Below are 23,447 nucleotides of genomic sequence, written 5' to 3'. Positions count from 1 at the left end.
CTGTCTGCTCTGGCTGTGGGCTGGGCTGTGTCTGTCAGCCCTGCTTATGCAGGATTCCAAACACGACCAGTTTGCTTTGGAAAGAGTCTGTTTCAGTGTGATTGCAGCTGTGCCCTGGTGGCTGCTTGTGTGGAGTGCCCATGTGGGGAAGGGAATTGCATGTGAAAGTGGCTCTTGCACTGGGGGTGCAGTGAGGACAGCTAGAGCTCACTGGGATGATGAGAAGGAGGGGCTGCCTGAGGAGATCCTGTTTTGTGAGACCCTGCTCTGTTAGACCCTGCTCTGTTAGTCCCTGCTCTGTTAAACCCTGCTCAGTTAGACCCTGCTCTGTTAGACCCCCCTCTGTTAGACCCTGCTGTGTTAGACCCTGCTGTGTTAGACCCTGCTCTGTGAGACCCTGCTCTGTTAGACCCTGCTCAGTTAGACCCTGCTGTGTTAGACCCCGCTCTGTTAGTCCCTGCTCAGTTAGACCCTGCTGCAGACCTGTGTGTTTTTGTACCGTTGCAGGTGGCACATGGCACAGCACAGATCCCTGACAGCCGTGGCTGAAGCAGAGTGAGCACTGCTGTGTCCTGTGCTGTGGCAGTCTGCACAGAGCTGCTGCACTGTGCCTGTGCCATCCCCCAGTGCCAGAGCCACCAGTGGGGCTGCTCTGTGCCTGTGCCATCCCCCAGTGCCATCCCCCAGTGGGGCTGTTCTGTGCCTGTGCCATCCCAGCCTGAGCAGGGAGTGGGAGCTGGTGGCTCCCTCCTCTCCCTGGGTTCAGGGCAGGATTTCCCAAGGGGCTGTCCTGAGGGGCGCTGTGTGTCCTGGAGCTTTGCTCTCCTCTGCTGTCTCTGACAGCCTCTTGTGCCTGTGCCCCTCCCAGCAGCTCCCTGGGTGTTGGCAGCCATGGGGCTGATGTTGATGTTTCCAGGGGCTTCCTCTGCTCACACTCATCCTGAGAGTGGCAGTGTCATGCCAGCATGTTTCACTTTTGGCAAATCTACCTTGCCCCAGCAGCCTGCTCTAGTGGAACATGTCTCTGCCCATGTCAGGGGAGGGAACTGCATGTCCTTCCAGATCCCTCCCAACTCAAACCATTCTGGGATCCTCTGTCCTTCAGAAGATCCTCAAGTGCTGTCCCTTGGGGCTGTGTAAGGTCACTGTGCCACAGAATCAGTGGTGCTGGAGCTGCTGGCTGAAGAAAGGACTTCACACGAGTCAGTCCTGTGAGCAGGACTGGAATTGCTGCCCAGGGCATCATTCTGCTCTGCTCTGTCCCCTTGCTGGGACACTGAAGTAATTTAGTTTTCTCCAGCTCCCCCACTCATTCTTAATTACAAAAGTGAACAAGAAGACTGGACAGCAAAAGAGAGAGGCAAGGGAGAGCTTAGATAGCTGAGAATTCAAAACAAGTTATGAATTCCTTAAAGTAAGATTTTTTTTTTCCAGTGAAAGACTTTCTTATTAAAAGAGATTAAATTGGCATCAGATCTTTGCAGCAGAAATTAAGTGCATGCAAAAATGTTGTGTATCTCAAGAATCTCCAGTACAGCAGGAAGGGCATGATGCCTTTGCTTTCCTGTTGCTTTCTTTAATACAAGAAAACTTGAATTAAACAGTGAAATAATTAAAAAAAACAATCAGCAACAACCCAACTGTTGAAATGTTGGCAGAGGGCTGTGGTACTTATCTGGCACTGGGATCTGCTGCCATGGCCCCTCACACTGTACCAGGACCTGCCCCCTATCCCCTCTGCTGCACTGGAAGCTGTCACCTGTCCTCGTCCCTGGGGCCACTGGATGCAGATCTTAGCTGGGCTCCAGCCCCTGGGTGCTTCAGAGCTCAGGTGCACAGAGCCCTGGGTGAGTCCAGGAGTGGAACCACAGACAGAGCCCTGGGTGTGTGTCCAGGAGTGGCACCACGTGTGTCCATCTCCTCATGGCTGGGAGCTCTGGGTGCGAGGAGGAGCAGTGTACCTGAGCTGTGTGCTGATCCTGTGTGCTGATCCTGTGTGCTGTTCCTGTGCTGATCCTGTGTGCTGTTCCTGTGCTGATCCTGTGTGCTGATCCTGTGCTGATCCTGTGCTGATCCTGTGCTGATCCTGTGTGCTGTTCCCGTGCTGATCTCATGCTGATCCTGTGCTGATCCTGTGTTCCAGAGCTGTGTGCTGATCCTGAGGCTGCTGCTGCTGCCTTGCCATGGTGGTGCCAGGCAGGGAACCCAAGGGCAGGGCTGAAGGTGCTGACTGTGCAAGCTGCATTCCAGAGCTGGGAGGGCTCATGGAGCTGAGTGTGTTGGGGCTGGCAGTGCCTGAGAATGACCCCCACATGCTGGATTTCCCTTTGCTCAGGAGAGAAGTGTTCTGTTGTTCTGAGCTGTGGGCTGCTGTGCAGTCCCACCAATGCTGCCTACACCTGATGGGACTCAGGAGCTGCCTCTTAGATTGGTTCAGAGTCCAGTGCTGCTCCTGTGGGCTGTGTGAGATGTTTGGGTGTGCAAATGTGGGAAAAGCTCCTCAGGATCTGCCAAGATCTCTGCCTGCTGCAGGCCATGGCTGGAATGCAGGACAAACCCTCCTAGAGCAGGCAGGCAGCGATGGCAGAGCCTGGCCTGGCCCTCAGCAGCTGCTGAGCAGCTCCTGCACAGCTGGCCCACAGCTGGACTGAGGTGTGGGCAGAGGCTGCAGCCCCAGCTCTACAGCTGCATTTGGGGTCTGCATGGCCCTCTGTTGGCATCCATTTCTTGAGCTCTGTGGAAATCTTACCATAGCAGCGCGGTTGATCAAATTCTGAGGCAGCAATTAAAATCTAAATTTCTTTGCCAAAACCTTAAGTATGTCTCTTATCTGAAACGCTCAGACTCTGCTGAGTGAAGAACATTAGGACCAAGAGACCCATTAAATTCTTTGGCACAGATGAAGGAGATAAATCCTGCAGACTGATGGGATCGCATGTGGCAGATCTGATGGTGTCTGCTTCATGCACTGAGATGCAGAGGAGGAAAATGACCTTTCAGAATAATTTCTCTGGGCTAGAAGTTTTGGAAGTGGCTGTCTTTTCTTTTTCCTGAAATCTGTGTAAAGTAGTTTTGATCTCGTCCAGCTGAAGGGAAACCCATTTTATTTGCTTATATTACTTTTTCTGTCCTACAAGATGTTGGATCTGTCTTTTGGAAGCAGAGAAAAGGACACAGTGCCACTGTGTCAGCCCTGCCTGAGCAGTTCACACCAGCTCTGGTCATCATGTTCACAAACTTCTCAGAACTGTCATTCTGATGTAGGTGAGGTCACAAACAGTGATGGTTCAGCTTCTCCTGGTGCCAGTTATGCTCTCCTCCACTAATCCATGGCCAGCAAGCTCAGGAGCTGTGGCTCATTAATGGGAGCAGCTCCACTCAGCTCTGAGCTGTGCTTTCTAGCCAGAGCCTCCATCCTAACAACCAGCAAACACCAGTGTCAGCACTACCCCAGTGGCCCTGACAGCAGGGCTTGCTGATGTGAGGAGACAGGGGATGGAGAAGTGGCTAATTAACAGGTGAAATAATGAGGCACTGCCTTGGTGGCAGCTTGTTTAGAGCTGTGGGTCTGAAGCAGGGGAGCCAGCAGTGCTGGGTGAGGGGCTGCAGGGGCTGCAGGAGCTGCAGGGGCTCAGGGGCTGGAGGAGCTGCAGGGGCTGCAGGAGCTGCAGGGGCTCAGGGGCTGCAGGAGCTGCAGGGGATGCAGGAGCTGCAGGGGCTCAGGGGCTGCAGGAGCTGCAGGGGCTGCAGGAGCTGCAGGGGCTCAGGGGCTGCAGGGGCTGCAGGAGCTGCAGGGGCTGAAGGGCTGGAGGAGCTGCAGAGGCTGCAGGGGCTGTAGGGGCTGCAGGAGCTGCAGGGCTGGAGGAGCTGCAGAGGCTGCAGGGGCTGCAGGGGCTGCAGGAGCTGCAGGGGCTGAAGGGCTGGAGGAGCTGTAGGGGCTGCAGGAGTTGCAGGGCTGCAGGAGCTGCAGGGGATGCAGGGGGCTCAGGGGGCTGCAGGGGCTGCAGGAGCTCCAGGGTCCAAGGTTTCTGCTGCAGCTGCCCATCTCACCCTCTCACAACCCACATTTCTGCCAGACCACTGAGCTACAGAACCATCAGTGCTGCAAGAGCTTTCCAAGAGCCTCAGGTCCCAGCTGTGCCCTGTCCCCAGCCCAGAGCTCCTGTGCCACCTCCAGGAGCTCCCTGGACACCTCCAGGGGTGGGGGCTCCAAACCTCCCTGGGCAGCCCATTTCAGTGACTGACAGCCCTTTCCATGAAGAAATTCTTCCTGTGTCCAAGGGGTTTAATTCTTTGCTCCACTGCCCAAAAATGTGTCTGCACACCGAAGGTCTATTTTGTGCCCAATATCTGAGATTGGTGGAAGTATTCTAATGAAAATGTTCAATATCCTTGGGTCAGGCACCAGGTGCAGGATGGGGATTACATTTGAGTACAAACATAAGCTTGTTACAAGGCTGGACCTCACAAGGCAAAGCAGGAAATACATTGGGTGATACAGAGGTTTTCTCTGATTATTTCTGTTTGCCATTTGCAAAGGAGCAGCAAAATGCAAACTCATGGCAGCTGTTTTCTACTGCTACAGGAGCTAAGAAAAAGGTTAAAAAGTGGCAGTTTAAGTAAGGCAGTTTAAAAGTGGCAGAGCTGGATAACTGGTACCCAGGAGTATTAAAATAATTGGCCAAGGAGCTCCCTGAGACAGTAATGGTTTATTTTTAACAAATCCTGAAATGCTGAAGATGAACCAGAGGCATGGGAAAAGGCTAACGAAAATTGATAGAAAAATTAAATATTATTTGGTCTAGAGGGAATTGTGCCATCTGCTCCTCCTGGGCTGGATCCCTCTCCCACTGCTCTGCTCTCCTCCCACTCCCTCGTGGTTTCCACCACAGGCTCTTCCTGCACACCTGGACACAGGAGGCAAAGAGGTCTCCTGTCCTTCCTGCTGCTGTGGGATGTGTTGGTGGGACAGCCCAGCTGTGCTCAGCCTCTGTCCCACCCTGTGCTGGCACATCTGTGGCTGGGCAGTGGTTTGGGTGATGGATCAGAGGCTGTGGGGCAGATGCGGATCCTGGACACTGGTTCCATGGCAGTGCCACAGCCTGTGCCAGCTGCAGCAGCCCCTGGTGTCCCCAGCTGGGCCCTGTGGGGTGTGACCTGTGCTGGAGTGGTGACCCAGCAGATGAGCAGTGCCAGTCCCAGAGGCCAGGTCCCTGTTCCTGCCCTTGGCTCCCAGCCCTCGTTCCAGAGCCAGGCTGTGCATGCCACAGGCTGCTGGCGCTCTCCTGTCTCCATCTGCCCAACTCAGCTCTCCTTACACGTTTCCTTGGGCACAGAGGCCTCACATCCTCTCCAAAGCAGATCTTTAACCCTTTGGCATGATTACTGTGGTGCCTCTCTGCAGTCACAGTTAGGGAAGGGCCGAGGAGAGCACAGAGGTCAGCCAGATGACTTCCTGTGATCTGTGCTCTGCAAATGTGCTTCTCCTTCTTTCTGAGAGGGTCAGCTCCCTGAGTGTGTAACCCAGCAGGGATGCAAGTGAGTTGTGCTGTGCCTCAGTCTGGGTCCTGCTGGAGTGGGGCTGCTGCAGCAGCCCATGAGCCAGAGCTGTTGCTCACTGCTGTGCTGAGGGTCCCATAGACCCACCAGAGCAACCTGAACTGAGGATCTTTGTGCCCAAACATCCCTGCACAAAGACACCCTGTGCTGGAGCATTCCTGTGCTGGAGCATCTGGAGCTTCTCTGTGTGTGAGCACATCCCTGTGTGTGAGCACATCCCTGTGTGTGTGAGCACATCCCTGTATGTGTGTGAGCACATCCCTGTGTGTGAGCACATCATTGTGTGTGACCACATCTCTGTGTGTGTGACCACATCCCTGTGTGTGAGCACATCATTGTGTGTGACCACATCCCTGTGTGTGTGAGCACATCCCTGTGTGTGTGTGAGCACATCCCTGTGTGTGTGAGCACATCCCTGTGTGTGAGCACATCATTGTGTGTGTGTGAGCACATCCCTGTATGTGTGTGAGCACATCCCTGTGTGTGTGTGAGCACATCCCTGTGTGTGTGTGAGCACATCCCTGTGTGTGTGAGCACATCCCTGTGTGTGTGTGAGCACATCCCTGTGTGTGTGTGAGCACATCCCTGTGTGTGAGCACATCATTGTGTGTGAGCACATCCCTGTGTGTGTGAGCACATCCCTGTGTGTGAGCACATCCCTGGGTGTGAGCACATCCCTGTGTGTGTGTGAGCACATCCCTGTGTGTGAGCACATCCCTGTGTGTGTGAGCACATCCCTGTGTGTGTGAGCACATCTCTGTGTGTGTGAGCACATCCCTGTGTGTGAGCACATCCCTGTGTGTGTGAGCACATCCCTGTGTGTGTGAGCACATCCCTGTGTGTGTGAGCACATCCCCGTGTGTGTGTGAGCACATCCCTGTGTGTGAGCACATCCCTGTGTGTGTGAGCACATCCCTGTGTGTGTGAGCACATTCCTGTGTGTGTGTGAGCACATCCCTGTGTGTGTGTGAGCACATCCCTGTGTGTGTGAGCACATTCCTGTGTGTGTGTGAGCACATCCCTGTGTGTGTGTGAGCACATCCCTGGGTGTGAGCACATCCCTGTGTGTGTGTGAGCACATCCCTGTGTGTGTGTGAGCACATCCCTGTGTGTGTGAGCACATCCCTGTGTGTGAGCACATCTCTGTGTGTGTGTGAGCACATCCCTGTGTGTGTGTGAGCACATCCCTGTGTGTGTGAGCACATCCCTGTGTGTGTGACCACATCCCTGTGTGTGAGCACATCCCTGTGTGTGTGACCACATCCCTGTGTGTGTGACCACATCCCTGTGTGTGAGCACATCCCTGTGTGTGTGTGTGAGCACATCCCTGTGTGTGTGAGCACATCCCTGTGTGTGAGCACATCCCTGTGTGTGTGTGAGCACATCCCTGTGTGTGTGAGCACATCCCTGTGTGTGAGCACATCCCTGTGTGTGTGTGAGCACATCCCTGTGTGTGAGCACATCCCTGTGTGTGTGAGCACATTCCTGTGTGTGTGTGAGCACATCCCTGTGTGTGTGTGAGCACATCCCTGTGTGTGTGAGCACATCCCTGTGTGTGTGTGAGCACATCCCTGGGTGTGAGCACATCCCTGTGTGTGTGTGAGCACATCCCTGTGTGTGTGTGAGCACATCCCTGTGTGTGTGAGCACATCCCTGTGTGTGTGAGCACATCTCTGTGTGTGTGAGCACATCCCTGTGTGTGTGACCACATCCCTGTGTGTGTGACCACATCCCTGTGTGTGAGCACATCCCTGTGTGTGTGAGCACATCCCCGTGTGTGTGTGAGCACATCCCTGTGTGTGTGTGAGCACATCCCTGTGTGTGTGAGCACATCCCTGTGTGTGAGCACATCCCTGTGTGTGTGAGCACATCCCTGTGTGTGTGTGAGCACATCCCTGTGTGTGTGAGCACATCCCTGTGTGTGAGCACATCCCTGTGTGTGTGTGAGCACATCTCTGTGTGTGTGTGAGCACATCCCTGTGTGTGTGAGCACATCCCTGTGTGTGTGTGAGCACATCTCTGTGTGTGTGTGAGCACATCCCTGTGTGTGTGTGAGCACATCCCTGTGTGTGAGCACATCATTGTGTGTGAGCACATCCCTGTGTGTGTGTGAGCACATCATTGTGTGTGAGCACATCCCTGTGTGTATGAGCACATCCCTGTGTGTGTGTGAGCACATCCCTCTGTGTGTGAGCACATCCCTGTGTGTGAGCACATTCCTGTGTGTATGAGCACATCCCTGTGTGTGAGCACATCCCTGTGTGTGTGAGCACATCCCTGTGTGTGTGAGCACATCATTGTGTGTGAGCACATCCCTGTGTGTGTGAGCACATCCCTGTGTGTGAGCACATCCCTGTGTGTGTGAGCACATCCCCGTGTGTGTGTGAGCACATCCCTGTGTGTGTGTGAGCACATCTCTGTGTGTGTGTGAGCACATCCCTGTGTGTGTGAGCACATCCCTGTGTGTGTGTGAGCACATCCCTGTGTGTGTGAGCACATCCCTGTGTGTGTGAGCACATCCCTGTGTGTGTGTGAGCACATCCCTGTGTGTGTGAGCACATCCCTGTGTGTGAGCACATCCCTGTGTGTGAGCACATCCCTGTGTGTGTGTGTGAGCACATCCCTGTCCCTGAGCACATCCCTGTGTGTGACCTGTCCTGTCCTTGCCAGGCTCCCTCAGGCAGTGCCTGGGGTTCACTGCTGCCTTCTTTCACTCCTGTCCTCCCCTGACTCTGTTGCTGATCCCAGTTTGCTGTCTGTCCTGCTGCCAGAGCTCTGTAACATTTCCTGCAGCTTATCATTACTTTCTCCTGTTCTTGTTCCTTATATCAGGAAACCATAAATATGTATTTTAGAGCCGTCAGTTTTTCGAGTGTGTGGAGTGCTGCCTCCTGAAAAATCCCAGCAGCAGATTTTGAGCCAAAGGGAAGATTGCAAAAATAGTTTCTCCCTTATGGCACATTGAAAGTTTCCCTTTTAGGCGAAATTGCCCAACCCTGACAGATGTATCTGAAGTTTTAAAAAAATATGAGTCCCTGTATTTCACTTAAACTGTCATTCTTGGTAAAGGAAAATATTCCTTTTGGTATGCCCATTGATTTCCTTTGGATCTAAATCCGGGCCCGGTCTGTGGGGCTCCTGCTGCAGCTGTGTGGTCACTGAGCTCCGTGGATGGCTGGGCAGCTGCCCTGGATGGTTCTGTGCTCAGGCTGTGCCCTGAGCTCCTGTGGCAGCTGCAGGGACTGCCCAGAGCCCTGGCAGGAGAGCAGGCTGGTCTCTGAGCCCCTCAGCACAGACAGAGGGGATCTGCTCCAAGCTCGCATTGCTGGGGACTGTGGGACCCCACTTCTCCCACAGCCTTCAGCTGAGAGAGCAGCTGCTGCTCCTGCCTGTCCTGTGTGTGCAGAGTGCCCTGAGCAGGGTGCACAGGAACTGCACTGCTGCTCCTGCCTGTCCTTTCTGTGCAGAGTGCCCTGAGCAGGGTGCACAGGAACTGCACTGCTGCTCCTGCCTGTCCTTTCTGTGCAGAGTGCCCTGAGCAGGGTGTACAGGAACTGCACTGGTGCTCCTGCCTGTGCTGTGCCTGCAGAGTGCCCTGAGAAGGGTGCACAGGAACTGCACTGCTGCTCTTCCCTGTGCTGTGCCTGCAGAGTGCCCTGAGAAGGGTGCACAGGAACTGCACTGCTGCCCCTGCCTGTCCTTTGTGTGCAGAGTGCCCTGAGCAGGGTGCACAGGAACTGCACTGCTGCTCCTGCCTGTGCTGTGCCTGCAGAGTGCCCTGAGCAGGGTGCACAGGAACTGCACTGCTGTTCCTGCCTGTGCTGTGCCTGCAGAGTGCCCTGAGCAGGGTGCAGAGGAGCTGCACTGCTGCCCCTGCCTGTCCTTTGTGTGCAGAGTGCCTTGAGCAGGGTGCACAGGACATGCACTGCTGCTCCTGCCTGTGCTGTGCCTGCAGAGTGCCTTGAGCAGGGTGCACAGGAACTGCACTGCTGCTCCTGCCTGTCCTGTGCGTGCAGAGTGCCCTGAGCACGGTGCAGAGGAGCTGCACTGCTGCCCCTGCCTGTCCTTTGTGTGCAGAGTGCCCTGAGCAGGGTGCACAAGACATGCACTGCTGATCCTGCCCCGGCTGCATGGCCAGCACCTGGGGCTGGTCTGGACTGCACTCAGGAAACAGGTCTGAGCAAGGCTGTGCCAGAGTTGTGCCTGGGCTGTACCAGAGCTGTTCCAGAGCTGTACCAGAGCTGTACCAGTGCTGTGCCGGGGGCTGTACCAGAGCTGTTCCAGAGCTGTACCAGTGCTCTGCCAGAGCTGTGCCAGGGCTGTACCTGTGCTGTGCCAGAGCTGTGCCAGAGCTGTGCCAGGGCTGTACCGGAGCTGTTCCAGAACTCTGCCAGAGCTGTACCAGTGCTGTGCCAGAGCTGTGCCAGGGCTGCATCAGTGCTATACCAGGACTGTGCCAGAGCTGTGCCAGGACTGTGGCAGAGCTGTACCAGAGTTGTGCCAGAGCTGTGCCAGAGCTGTGCCAGGGCTGTGTCAGTGCTATACCAGGACTGTGCCAGGCTGTGTCAGGGCTGTGCCAGAGCTGTGCCAGAGCTGTACCAGGGCTCTGTCAGGGCTGTGCCAGGACTGTGCCAGAGCTGTGTCAGTGCTATACCAGGACTGTGCCAGGGCTGTACCAGGCGTGTACTGGGACTGTACCAGGACTCTGCCAGGGGCTGTGTGCTGGGTGCCACGCAGTCAGTGCCAGTCCTGCCAGGCAGGATTTTCTGGGTTTCCAGACGAGATAGCAAGCTGGATTAATTAGATAGTGAAGTGCTAATAGCAGTTGAAAAGAGATGTGCTTGCTGTGTGCCCCAAGTTTGGATTTATTACTACTACTTTCTGTATGGCCTATTAATTTTTGATGACTTTAGATAAATTGCATTCAGCCTGAAATAAATTAAAATAAGTGCATATAAATCATGTTCTATTCTTGGCTTCTGCAAAACAAATTTCCATTTCATCTCTTGTTGTCCTTCCTTTATTACATGTATCCTGCCGGCGCGTGTCACCCGCTATTGTGATGGAAATGTTTTATCTCCTTGAGATTCCCTGGGTTTGCCTTTGAAGTGTCAGGGCTGCTGTAACATGGCACATCTTAGATCATCTCAGCAGCTAATTTGGCCACATCTGTTTGATTTGCCAGTTAACAAGCCAGACCTAAATACTAAATAGGTGTTCTTCCACGAGAGCGATCTGCGGTTTGTACCCAGCACTCCTTGACATTAAATTAAACTTCAGAACTCAAAATCCACCTTGTTTTATGACTCTCATCCTCAAGAGATGTGCAGGCAGGTGTCGAGGCAGCCCTAATAAATGCCTGGGTTTAGATTGTTTAATTTACTATATGTTTATGTAAGAGTACAGTGACTAAGATAAGAATTGGCCTCAGTTAAAGCAGCGATGATTGCAAGATATTGTTACTCAGATAATAAATGTCCTTCTGGAGTAGATCATTGTTAGTTTACTTTTCATTTAATTTGGTGTGCTGTGCAGAAGCAAGGCCATGGAAGAAATAAGTTATTTTTACAGTACTTGATAAAACCTGTGAATTGTTCAGGCTTGGAAATCTGCTTATGGTTAATCCCGTTTTGCTCTGGTGTGTCGTGCTGACAGTGTCACCCTCCACAGTGCTGCTTCCTCTGCTTCTCATTCCCCCAGTTAAGCTGTGTGTGTTGAGTGGGCACACTGAGTTTGGCCTCAGTGCCCAAGCCAGCTCCTGGCTCCTGCTTCACCCTCATCCCTCCACAGTGCCCCTTGGGAATGAGAGTGTTGGTGCATTAAAAGTGGTGGCATTTGCTGGCAAAGGAAACCTTAAGAATAATCTTATTCATAGTCTCATAGAATCCCAGAATGGTTTGGTGGGGAAGGGGCCCTTAAAGTTCATCTTGTTCCATGCCCCTGGCGTGGGCAAGGACACTTTCCACTAGACCCAGTCTTGCCTTGAACATTTCTGGGGATGAGGCACCTCATTTTCCCATTATTCATATTTATCACAGCAATAAGTTAGCGATGGCCAACGCTGGGTGTCCTGTCCTGCTGTGGGTGGTGTCAGGGATGGAGAGTCCCAGGAGTTTGGGGTGTGTGGGAGGCTGTTCACCCTGTGTGTGCTGGTGTCTGTCAGCTTAGCGTTTGTGGAGTCGCTGTCCTTGCTCCCCTCAGCACCTCTGGCAACCACACGCAGCTGTGAGGTGTGGTCCCCACCTGGAGGGAGGGGGCGGCATCCCAAGGGACTCTGCCAGGCTGGAGAGGTGGCAGTGGGTGGAGCTGAGCACTCCCCACGGGGAGCAGAGGAGGGCTCCCAGCCCTGGCAGTGTGCTGGGCTCTTTGGAGACACCCTCCCACTCGGTGTGATCATGAGCCGTGCAGCCCACAGCAACTCGAACTTGGGCTCTGTAGACAGATGAGTAACTCAAAATGATCAAATGTAGCAAAGAATGATGTAAAGACTAGTGTATGTGAGAGGCTTTTTTTGTGAATCACAAATGTCACATGAAGAGCTTGGCTACCCTTGTCCTATTGCAGGCAGCGAGCAGTAAATGAGCAGTGCTCACCTTCCCAGGAAGCTGGCATTTGTTTTATGTATGAATGCAGTTTTCTTTCTGGTTTTTTATCTTTTTTAAGCAAGTAATGGGAATCACATATTGCTTTCATTAGTCAAAAAGATGTTTTCTGCAATGAGCTCTAAGCCATGTCAGCGCTGGTATCTTGCAAATTATCTGTGTGTGGGATGAGGTATTCTGGGAGAGGAGGGGACACATGCCAGGCTGACTTCCAGCAGAAGTGTTTTTTGATGGCTGTCCTCCTAAGCCACCAGGTCCTGCAGTTTGTGTTGTTTTCTGGAATGCCTCAGTGCTGAGGCACAGCCACAAGTCTGCTGCACCAAGCACTCTGGGAGGAAACGCTCTGTGTTTTTTCAAGGAGGTGAAGACTTTGTGCTGCCCCTGCAGCAAGGGCTGATGGCAGGCCGGGGAGGATGGGCTGTCCCCATCCCTGCACAGCCTGGGGCACACGTAGATCCGGGTGTGGCCTTGCTGTTTCCATCAGCTGGGGCATCCAGGTGCCAAATCCTCCCTGGCTGCACTCGGGGCTGGTGGGTGCTCAGCACTCTGATCCACCAGGACCTCTCCATAGGCTCCTGAGGGCTCAGTCCCCCCAAATTCAGTGTCATGGGCAGATGTGTCAGGGGTGCACTCACCTCCCTGCCCACTCACTGAGGGGGACACGGGAGAGGACTGTCCCGAAGCCCAGTCATGGGGGCAGTGCTGGCCACTGGCCACTGGCTGCAGCCCTTTGAGCCTCATGGTCACTGATGGTGTCGCATCCAGCTCTGGCCATATGCTGGGTGTTTGGCCAGAGGACATTGGCAGAGACAATATCCAAAAGTTTCTTAGCATCCAAAAATCCCCCCTCTATTGGTAGGTAACTTTGTGGTAACCTTGTCACCCAGCTGTTGTTTAAGTTGTTTCATCTTGTAATGGCATTTCCAACCTCATGAACTTGCTGATTTGGGCTCAGGCTTGTGTGTGTCCTAGGTAGCTCTAGCAGTGGACCTGGCTGAATCCAGGCACGTGGCTTTAATCATGGCCATGCACCTAAATTGGCAGCATTAACTTGTCGAATTTAAATGGGTGTGGTGCCCCAGCCAAGGTGTCCAGGAACCCCAGTGGCCCTGCTGCAGGTGCCCTGAGCTGCTGAGCCCTGCCCAGTCTGGTGCTTACCAGATGTACATCCAAGGAGCAAGGTCCCTCCTGGAAAGGACAGGTGACAGTCCCTGGCCATGAAGAGCAGTGCTAGGCTGGCAGGGCCGTGGGTGACAGTGGGTTTGGGGGCTGCAGCAGGCAGTTCCTCCACTGCTTGGCATTGCCATTCTCCTGCAAGTCCTTGTCACCTGCAGGGCCACACTGGTTTGCAGTGATGTGATGCAAGAACAGTGGTGGTTATACTGGTTTTGGGAGCAGCTCCCAGCACTGCCCGCAGCAGCACACTCCACTTTGGACTGCAGTAGCAGTCTTTTATTTTTCCAGTGGGAACTCAAAAGTTGGAGTAGTCCTGAACACTTACAATCCCCAGAAGTATCAGGGAAAAGTGCATTGATTGTGCTGAAAAGCAGGGTTTAGGGCTGATAATTTCACTAATCTTTTTGTTGTCTCTGCTTGCACAGCACAACGGATTTGCTTTGGGTTGTGGATGGACTGGACAGCCAGAGCAATAATTGTTGTTCTAACACTGAATGTCTTTAAATATCAGTGACGGTTCAAGACTTCTGCTTCCGGCTAGCTGTGAAACTGCATTTTAGCTGAGTTTCAATAATGCATCTCTGGGATGGCAATGGGTCTGAGTAATCTGATCTGAACACGTGCAGTTGTGCCAGTCCCACAGGGAGCCGAGTGCTCCAGTGGCAGCGTGGAGCCCCTTGAGCCCCTCCTCACAGAGGCACCAGCTCCCTCTCAGACACGTGGGTGCTCTGCACAGGGCTGTGCTCCCACCTGCTCACGCAGGAGCATCCCCAGCCCTGCCACTGCCGAGCCTGAAGCCTCTGGCACCGTCACTGCTGGGTGATCTCACTGAGCTGGCGTGGGCACGGCTGCTGTCGGCCCTGTTCCCACTTGCCACCAGAGCTGGGCCTGGCAGTGTGAGCAATAAAGCTGATTGAGCTGCTGGGCTTTCCAGGGGGAGCCGGAAAGCTGTGATCAGCTAAAATTAGCCCAAGATCCATTTTTAGTTAGATCTCTGTTGTGAGGAATTTTTTCTTTTTTTGGTTTTTCTTTTGTTTTGTTTTGTTTTGTTTTGTTTGCATTTTTGGGGTTTGAATGACATAAAATTAGCTCCTTCTGAGTTTATTCTGAAAGGAGCATTAAAGAGCTTAAATGTTCAGTGGAGTTGTCTGTAAACCCATTGAGCTGCTGCGATTTCAAGGCCGCTGAGAGTTTCAGCTGAGCAAGTGAAGCACACATGAAGCACTCCTTGATTTCTGTACCTGGACATTTGTCACTATGGCCCGGGAGGCTCTGTGGGATGTGCAGGTGTGCTGGGCAGGGTGGGCTCTAGCAGGGGTGGCCAAGGGGCAGCAAGTGGCTTCCCAATGGCTTTGTCATTTCTAAGTGTGTGGGGTGTGTATACAAACATCCCTGAGTCTCGGCTGTACTCCTGCAGGCACTCTTGTGTCATCGTGGGGCAATGGAGAAGAGCCAGGTAACACGGTGAGGGCGACTCGCTGCTGCCTGAGCTTCAGTCCCATGGTTTGTCTGTCTTGGCTTTTTTATGATGCCCATCTTATCTCACAGAGACTAACGGCCATTTGCTCTCCCTTGCAGGCTCTTGAATCTGTTCTACAATGGAAAAACTGCTCTTGTTTCTGCTGTTCATTGGCGTAGCGGTGCGAGCTCAGATCTGCCCCAAGCGCTGCGTCTGTCAGATCCTGTCTCCCAACCTCGCCACCCTCTGTGCCAAGAAAGGGCTTTTGTTTGTTCCTCCCAACATTGACAGGAGGACCGTGGAGCTGCGGCTGGCAGACAACTTTGTTACAAACATTAAAAGGAAAGACTTTGCCAACATGACCAGCCTGGTGGACCTGACGCTGTCCCGGAATACAATCAGTTTTATCACACCTCACGCGTTTGCCGACCTGCGCAATTTGCGGGCTCTGCATTTGAACAGCAACCGATTGACTAAGATCACTAATGACATGTTCAGTGGGCTCTCCAATCTCCACCACTTGATACTGAACAATAATCAGCTGACTTTAATTTCTTCCACAGCTTTTGACGATGTTTTAGCTCTTGAGGAATTGGATTTGTCTTACAACAATCTGGAAACCATCCCTTGGGATGCCGTGGAGAAAATGGTCAGTTTGCACACTCTCAGTCTTGACCACAACATGATTGATCATATTCCCAAGGGGACCTTCTCCCACCTGCACAAGATGACCAGGCTGGACGTCACATCCAACAAGCTGCAGAAGCTTCCGCCTGACCCGCTCTTCCAGCGTGCTCAGGTGCTGGCAACCTCAGGAATTATCAGCCCCTCAACGTTTGCGCTGAGCTTTGGTGGGAACCCCTTGCACTGCAACTGTGAGCTGTTGTGGCTGAGGCGCCTTTCCAGGGAGGACGACCTGGAGACCTGCGCCTCTCCCACGCTGCTGTCCGGCCGGTACTTCTGGTCCATCCCCGAGGAGGAGTTCCTGTGCGAGCCCCCGCTCATCACGCGGCACACGCACGAGTTGCGGGTGCTGGAGGGGCAGCGGGCAGCGCTGCGCTGCAAGGCCCGCGGCGACCCCGAGCCAGCAATCCACTGGATTTCACCGGAGGGAAAGCTGATTTCCAACGCCACCAGGTCCACGGTGTACGACAACGGGACGCTCGACATCCTTATCACGACAGTGAAGGACACGGGCTCCTTCACCTGCATTGCTTCCAACCCGGCGGGGGAGGCCACGCAGACGGTGGACCTGCACATCATCAAACTGCCCCACTTGCTGAACAGCACAAACCATATCCACGAGCCTGACCCGGGCTCCTCGGATATCTCCACGTCCACCAAGTCGGGCTCCAACGCCAGCAGTAGCAACGGGGATACTAAAGTCAGCCAGGATAAGAAGGTTGTCGTTGCGGAAGCGACGTCCTCCACGGCTCTGCTGAAATTCAATTTTCAGAGGAATATACCCGGGATACGTATGTTTCAAATCCAGTACAATGGTACTTACGATGACTCCCTTGTTTACAGGTAAGGCAGCTCCATCCTGCCCACATGGGACCATGCTGGTGCTTGGTGCTGGCGTGTGGTGCCTGCCTGGGCAGCCCCTCTGCTGGAGCTCCTGGGCCGAGCGGAGCCCAGCCCTGGCAGCTCGTGGTGGGACCCTCAGGAAGGACTCGTGACATTTCTACTCTCAAATGGGAAAATCACTTAGAAGAGTTGTTTTTAGATAATCCAAATGGATCTCTAATCTTCTGAACTGATCTGAGAAAGGCTGTGAAGGCAGATGAATTAAATGGATCCTAATGTGCTCAGCTCTATGGAAGCACAGGGAGGACAGTGTCTGTGACCATGTTCCTCACAGAGCTTTCTGGTGCTGCCTGTGCTGGGGGAGTGCAGGAGGGCTCTGAGCTGCCAGGTGCACCCTTCAGCACTGGCTCTGCTTGGTCATTTCTTCTGTGAATTTCTTTATCCATTACTAGAACATGGAATGCTGTCTTTAAACTGAAAGAGGGTAGATGAAGATCAGATAACTGAAAAAAATTCTTCCCTGTAGGATGGAGAAGTCAGACCCTGTCACAGGTTCCTCAGAGAAGCTGTGGGTGCCCCATCAATGGAAGTGTCCAAGGCCAGGCTGGACAGGGCTTGGAGCAGCCTTGTCTAGTGGAAGGTGTCCCTGCCCATGACAGGAGGGTGAACTGGCTGGTCTTTAAATGCTGCTTCCACCCCAAGCCATCCTGTGATTCTGTGGTTTTGCTGTGGTTGTTCTGATGGGTGCTCTGCCGTGCTGAGCCGTGCCAGGGGGCAGGGCAGTGCTGCTGCATCAAAGGCTGGGCAGGAGCTGCTGGGGGGATGGAGATCAGCCCCACGGACAGACAAGTCGTGGTGGTGCCCAGCATGGCCTGGGCTGTCCGTGGGTGGGAAGGTGCCGGTGTGCCCGCCAGGTTCATTCACGCTGCTTTCCTTCTCCCCAGAATGATACCTCCCACGAGCAAAACCTTTCTGGTCAACAACCTGGCTGCGGGCACCATGTACGACCTGTGCGTCCTGGCCATCTACGACGACGGGATCACCTCGCTGACGGCCACCAGGGTGGTGGGCTGCACGCAGTTCACCACCGAGCAGGATTACGTGCGCTGCCACTTCATGCAGTCCCAGTTCCTGGGTGGGACCATGATTATCATCATCGGTGGGATCATCGTGGCGTCCGTGCTCGTGTTCATCATCATCCTCATGATCCGCTACAAGGTGTGTAACAACAACGGGCAGCACAAGGCCACCAAGGTGAGCAACGTGTACTCGCAGACGAACGGGGCTCAGGCGCAGGGCTGCGGCGGGGCGCTGCCGCACTCCACGTCCAAGCAGGCCCTGGGCCACGACGAGGGCATCCAGTGCTGCAAGGCCGCCAGCGACGGCACGGTGCAGTCCCCGGACACTGGCTCCAGCCAGGACTCAGCCACCACTACCTCCGCCCTGCCTCCCGCCTGGACTGCCAGCGCCTCGCTGCCGCCAAAGCAGAAGCGAAAGCCGGGGCTGAAGGCGGGCGGCGAGGCGCAGGGCGAGGCCGGCGGCAGCGCCGAGCCCCAGAACTGCAACAGGAACAACTCCACGGCCCTGCAGCTGGCCGGCCGCCCGCCCGAGGCCGCGCCCTCCCGCGCAAGAGCACAAGCCAAGCCAAGTAAGTTCCTGACGCTGCCGGCCGAGGCGCGGGCCCAGCGGCGGCGCTCGCTGGGCGGCGAGCGGCCCGAGCCCCGCGGCCTGCGCTCCAAGCGCAGCCTGTCCATGAACGGCATGCTGCTCCCGCCAGACTGCGCCCCTGCCGCGGGCCGGAACGCACCTTGCTCCAGTGCTGACTGGATATTGGAAAGCACTGTGTGACCTGCTTTTTTTTTTTTTTCTTTTTTTTTTTTTTTTTTTAGTTTCTATTTTAACTCAAAACAAAACACCAAACATTGTGTGAAACTCCCTTTCGCAGGGAATTGGATTTGGATGTCCACTGCTGTCTCGCTGATTAATGGCTTGTTCATGCGGGGTTCTGTAAAAGCCACCCAGTGCACAACGGGGGTCATTTAGTTTCTGTTTGGTTTTATTTAATATCAAAACCGAAGGCAACATTCAGAGATTAAAAAAAAAAAAAAAAAAAAAAAAAAAAAGGAAAAAAGATTTTAAGGGGTGAAAAAAAGCACGAGACAGCACCAGTGCCTTCCCTGCTCTAGGACTGGCTTCCTGGTTCTGCGTAGCAGAAAACAAAAGAGAGTTTTCACAGAAAAAGCCTTTTATAAAGGAAATGCAATTTCCTCCAAGCTAACAAATAACCACTTCTGGATCAATCAGTAAAATGATATTTTTTAAACCGGTCAGACTGTATATTTCTTTTCCGTGACAATGGTGTTGCCTTTGTTTTTAGGCAGATGCTGTACAGGAGCAACAACGCTGTGTTGTTTTGTTGTGTAAAATAAACTATTCACTCGGTACGCCAGCCAGCCTCCCGGTGACTGCCCTGCCCGAGCGGGGCCTGCTGCTCCCCAGCTCCCACTGGGGCTGGGAGGATGAGGAGGCCCGGGGAGGGTTCGTGCCCTGTGCCCCACAGCTGGGGCTGGGCACTGGGGCACAGTGGGATCTGCAGGGCTCTCCTGGAAAGGAGCCTGACCCCGCAGCAGCCACATCCCACAGTGCAGGCAGAGCCTGTGCTGCACCTGGGGAGGGAGCGGGGCTGGGGCTGCTCGGGGTGCAGGGCACAGCTGAGCAGGGCCAGGGGCGGCCAGATGGGCAGGGGGCAGGTGACCAGGTGGCCAAGTGGACAAGTGACCAGGTGGGCAGGTGACCAGGTGGGAAGGTGACCAGGTGGCCAGATGGCCAAGTAGGCAGGTGGGCAGGCAGCCAGGTGGGCAGGTGACCAGGTGGGCAGGTTAGCAGGTAGCCAAGTGAGCAGGTGGGAAGGTGACCAGGTGAGCAAGTGGCCAGGTGGCCAGGTGAGCAGGCAGCCAGGTGACCAGGTGGCCAGGCAGGGCTGCAGCAGCAGGGCCGTGGCCATTTGGCACCTGGGCCCTGGCTGGGCGGGAGGTGATGTCACCTCCTGCTGTCCTGGGCTTTTGGGGAGTATTTCCCCTGAACTTTATGGTTTGATCCAGTCCTTTCCAGTCCCTGAGTGCATTGAAGGGCTGGAGGATGATGGTCTCACCTTTAAACTGCTCTTAGCTGCAGTGCCTGTGGGATAGAGTGATTTTGGGCCCCTCTGCAGGGACAGAACCCCCCAGCAGCAGGGGACAGCAGGTGCAGGTTTTGTCATGTGGACGGCAGCTGCTCTGCTCCCTGCAAAGGGAAGCCTGGAGTTAATATTAATTAAACTCATATGGTCATCTCACTCAAATTAGAGACAGCTTATCTCTGAGTATGTGAGCACTGTGCATTCTCAGATGCCAGATAATAAGCTGGGCTTTGTGGCCATAAAAGTGAGAGAACATTTAAGTTTTATCCCTGTGTGCTTGTTCCTGGGCACTGGTGCTAAGGCAGGTGCCAGAGGCCAGCCTGGCTCCAAGCAGCAGCCCCAGGGCAGCTGGGGGGAATCTCCCAGGGGGAGCGCCCCTGCACCCCCACATCAGCACAGAGCTGATGCTCTTGGCCAGGGTGATCTTATTGCCGGTCATGGAAGAGCAATGTCAGTGAGGGTGGTGTAAAGGACCTAAAAGGAAGAGGCTGCTTCTTTTTTAGAAACCTTTTTTGCTTCCCTCAGGAAATGCAGAGACCAAATAGGAAACAAAGCCTCAAAATGAGAAAACCCGCTTCCTGCTGGAAAAGTTTAAAAAAAATGCAATAAATCCCTGCTTGGATTGCTCTGGCAAGCCATGAGCACTGCAGGAACAGAAAGGAGCTATCAAATAACATGCTGTCAAGGACAGGGGTGGGCTGTGCAGGGTCTGGCAGGCTGATGACAAGGGCTTTGCCCAGGGTGGGTCAAACGTGAAGCTCTGAGCCCCAGGGAGGGTCTGTGCTGGCAGAGGCACCTTCCCCCCACGCTGGGGTAGAGGGAGAGTCAGAGGTTTGCTGGAATGGCTGGATTTAATCATGCATTTTAAAAACATCAAGTGAAAATGCTTTTATACATTGTCTAAAACTGGACCTAAATTTGTGTGGTGTTCTGTGAAAGTGCTAAAATACTAATGGTGTCTTGTGGTTTAAGGAAGTTTATTTTTATATTTGTAATTTTTCACTCAAAGGAATAATTTTCTAAGCACTGCAGCTGATGTTCTGTCCATGGTGCCTCTGTGTCAAGCAGCAGCCAGGGACCATATGGCCCTGTGTTTGCTTTGGTTCTCTGCTGAGAGTGCAGGAAAGGGGATGTGGGCAGCCAGGGGTCCCTCTCGTGCCAGCTTCTCTCCCTGGCTGAGTGGAACATCCCTTGGGAATGCCCTGGGCATGGAACCATCTGTTCCCACTGGAATAACTGTGCAGTGGGACATTCTGTTTTACTCAGGCTTGATTCAAATTGTGGGAAGCTTCATGGAGGAGGCAATTCTCTGTCCTGTTCTGCAAAAACCCCAGGTTACCAGCTGTGCGAGACAGAAAAAGTGCTGAGCTGCTCCTGGGTCAGACTAACATCAGGCTGTTTCCCCAAAGTGGAAAAACTCCTCACTGCAGGAGTGATGGAATGGGGGTGATGTGCCGTGGCCCCAGAGGGGTCTGCAGGAGCCCAAGGTGCCTCCTGCCCCTGAGGCATGGCCTGCCCTGGCTGGGCTGTGAGCTCCTGCTGAGCTGTACATTACCTGAGGGTTTAGCCATCAGAGGGTCATTATTCACCGGCCCTGCTGGAGGAGGAACTCCTTCAGGAAGCTCTGGCTCCTTGGCACAGGGTGTGCCAGGCCCTCCCTGGAGCTGGGGCCGTGCTGGGGGCTGCTGTGGCTGAAGGAGCTGAGGCTGTGCTGTGTCTGTGTGTCTGTGCTGCCTCCCTCGTGCCCAGCCATGTCCTTACCCCGAGGGCACTGTGCCCTGGCAGCAGCTGAGGGTAGTGCCAGCAGCACAGGATGCTCCTGCCTCCTGGGACCATGGCAGCCCTGCTGTCCTGGGCACTGCTCCAGGGCATCCCAGAGCAGTGCAGTGTGCACTGGGGAGCTCAGGGGCACAGAGCATCCCAGAGCAGTGCAGTGTGCACTGGGGAGTTCAGGGGCAGAGCATCCCAGAGCAGTGCAGTGTGCACTGGGGAGTTCAGAGGCAGAGCATCCCAGAGCAGTGCAGTGTGCACTGGGGAGTTCAGAGGCACAGAGCATCCCAGAGCAGTGCAGTGTGCACTGGGGTGTTCAGGGGCACAGAGCATCCCAGAGCAGTGCAGTGTGCACTGGGGAGTTCAGGGGAAGAGCATCCCAGAGCAGTGCAGTGTGCACTGGGGAGCTCAGGGGCACAGAGCATCCCAGAGCAGTGCAGTGTGCACTGGGGAGTTCAGGGGAAGAGCATCCCAGAGCAGTGCAGTGTGCACTGGGGAGCTCAGGGGCACAGAGCATCCCAGAGCAGTGCAGTGTGCACTGGGGTGTTCAGGGGCACAGAGCATCCCAGAGCAGTGCAGTGTGCACTGGGGTGTTCAGGGGCACAGAGCATCCCAGAGCAGTGCAGTGTGCACTGGGGAGTTCAGGGGCACAGAGCATCCCAGAGCAGTGCAGTGTGCACTGGGGAGTTCAGGGGCACAGAGCATCCCAGAGCAGTGCAGTGTGCACTGGAGTGTTCAGGGGCACAGAGCTGTGGTGGGTGGGCAGGGCTGGGTGGGTGCTGTGCCCTCTAGCAGGTGCAGACTCCCTGTGTGCCATGGCAGGGCTGTGCCTGCAGCCGTGGTGGGCACCCAGCACAGAGAGGGGCACACTGCATCCTTGGGAGTGGCTTCAAAGCAGCTGCAGCTGCTGCCAGGATCCCTTCAATTCCCATGGGGCAAGGGGAACCAGAGCCTCAGGGACACTGGAGCTCTGGTGGTGCTGAGCCTGAGCAGTGCCCCTCGCACAGGGCTCACATCTGCCAGCACTGATGGCCCAGGAACACCCACCTCCCTGTGCCAAGGGGCTCAGGAACACCCACCTGTGCCAAGGGGCCCAGGAACACCCACCCCCCTGTGCCAAGGTGCTGCTGCCCCTCAGGATGACCAACCCTGCCCAAAAGCTGCCCTAGCAGCAGCCACCTATTGCACCTATTGCCTTCTCTGTGCAATAATTTTAATGTTGGTCAGAGTTCTAGTTTAAAAGCAGCAAACTGTGGCCATAGGGTCCTGCTTACAAATGCCGTGGTTCTCCCATTTCCCCAAAGGCTGCTGCTGGAGAGAAAGGGAAGCTTGGCTTGGAAGGAAGGAAACTTCAAAGGGAAAGAGCAAATGTAGCACATGGCTGGCTGCAGACTCCACATCAGGGACTGTGTTTGTGTTCAAATGAACAGAATAAGCTCCAGATTTTTTGGTGCTGTGTCACCTCGGGTCATCTCAAGAACTGCACTTTAGAAGCTTCTGTGCCAGGAGTCTGGAATGTAAGCCCAGGCTGGTGTGCCTGGCTTGGTGTGGGCTGGTTTTCCTCTTGCACTGAGGCTGCTGCTCCGGAGGCACAGTGCTGTGTGTGAGCTGTGCCTCCTCCTCTGTGGGGGAAACTCCCACTGGGAGAGGCAGTGAGGAAAACCAGTCGGCACTGGAGCCCAGCCCCCTCGGGGGGCACAGGGACCCCACCTGGCCTGGGCCTGGGCTCCCTGTGGCCAGTCTGGGGGCTGTAACCCACAGCAGCCCTAAGATGAGTTCAAAGCCTGATTGGTACTTGCACATGGCAGCAGCACATTGCACTCCCCGGGGTAAGGGGGGCTGTGCTGGGTGGGGCAGTTGCCCCATGGGCTGTCCTGTGTCTGCTGTGGGGCAGGACAGTGACACATGGCACACCCTCACTGCAGGGACCTTTCCTCATGTGCACACCTCAGGGAGGTGAGTGCTGTGTCTGTGCCCACCTGCTGCTCTGCCCTGGTGTGCCCAGCTCTGCATGACACCCTGGCAGGGTGCAGAGCTGGAGTCCCTGCCATGGCCAAAGCCTTGGCCTGTGCAAGGGCAGCAGCAAATCTAGAAAATGGAGAAGTCTCTGGTTCTGGAGCAATGGGGGTTCTGGGGGTTGTCTTGGTAGGTGGATTTTCCCTGAAGCAGCAGCAGC

At 54.6% G+C, this 23,447-nt stretch overlaps 1 protein-coding gene across 2 annotated transcripts in view; it reads left to right on the top strand.

Moving 5' to 3' along the window:
* The window catches only part of LRFN5 (leucine rich repeat and fibronectin type III domain containing 5), a 38,595-nt gene that overhangs the window by 14,258 nt on the left and 890 nt on the right, over positions 1 to 23,447 (top strand). Inside the window, exons 2-3 of one of the 2 annotated variants that reach the window (XM_056492854.1) lie at positions 14,916 to 16,323; positions 17,268 to 17,971. In XM_056492854.1, the coding sequence (XP_056348829.1) occupies positions 14,936 to 16,323; positions 17,268 to 17,971 (2,092 nt within the window). In that variant the 5' untranslated portion in view covers positions 14,916 to 14,935. Of the gene's footprint in view, positions 1 to 14,915; positions 16,324 to 17,267; positions 18,749 to 23,447 lie in introns of those variants that run through there. The other variant, XM_056492853.1, reaches the window with a different exon arrangement.

Source organism: Oenanthe melanoleuca, chromosome 5, assembly GCF_029582105.1.
Source record: "Oenanthe melanoleuca isolate GR-GAL-2019-014 chromosome 5, OMel1.0, whole genome shotgun sequence".
Classification (NCBI taxonomy): Eukaryota; Metazoa; Chordata; class Aves; order Passeriformes; family Muscicapidae; genus Oenanthe; species Oenanthe melanoleuca.
This window is presented reverse-complemented; position numbering and strand designations above follow the sequence as displayed.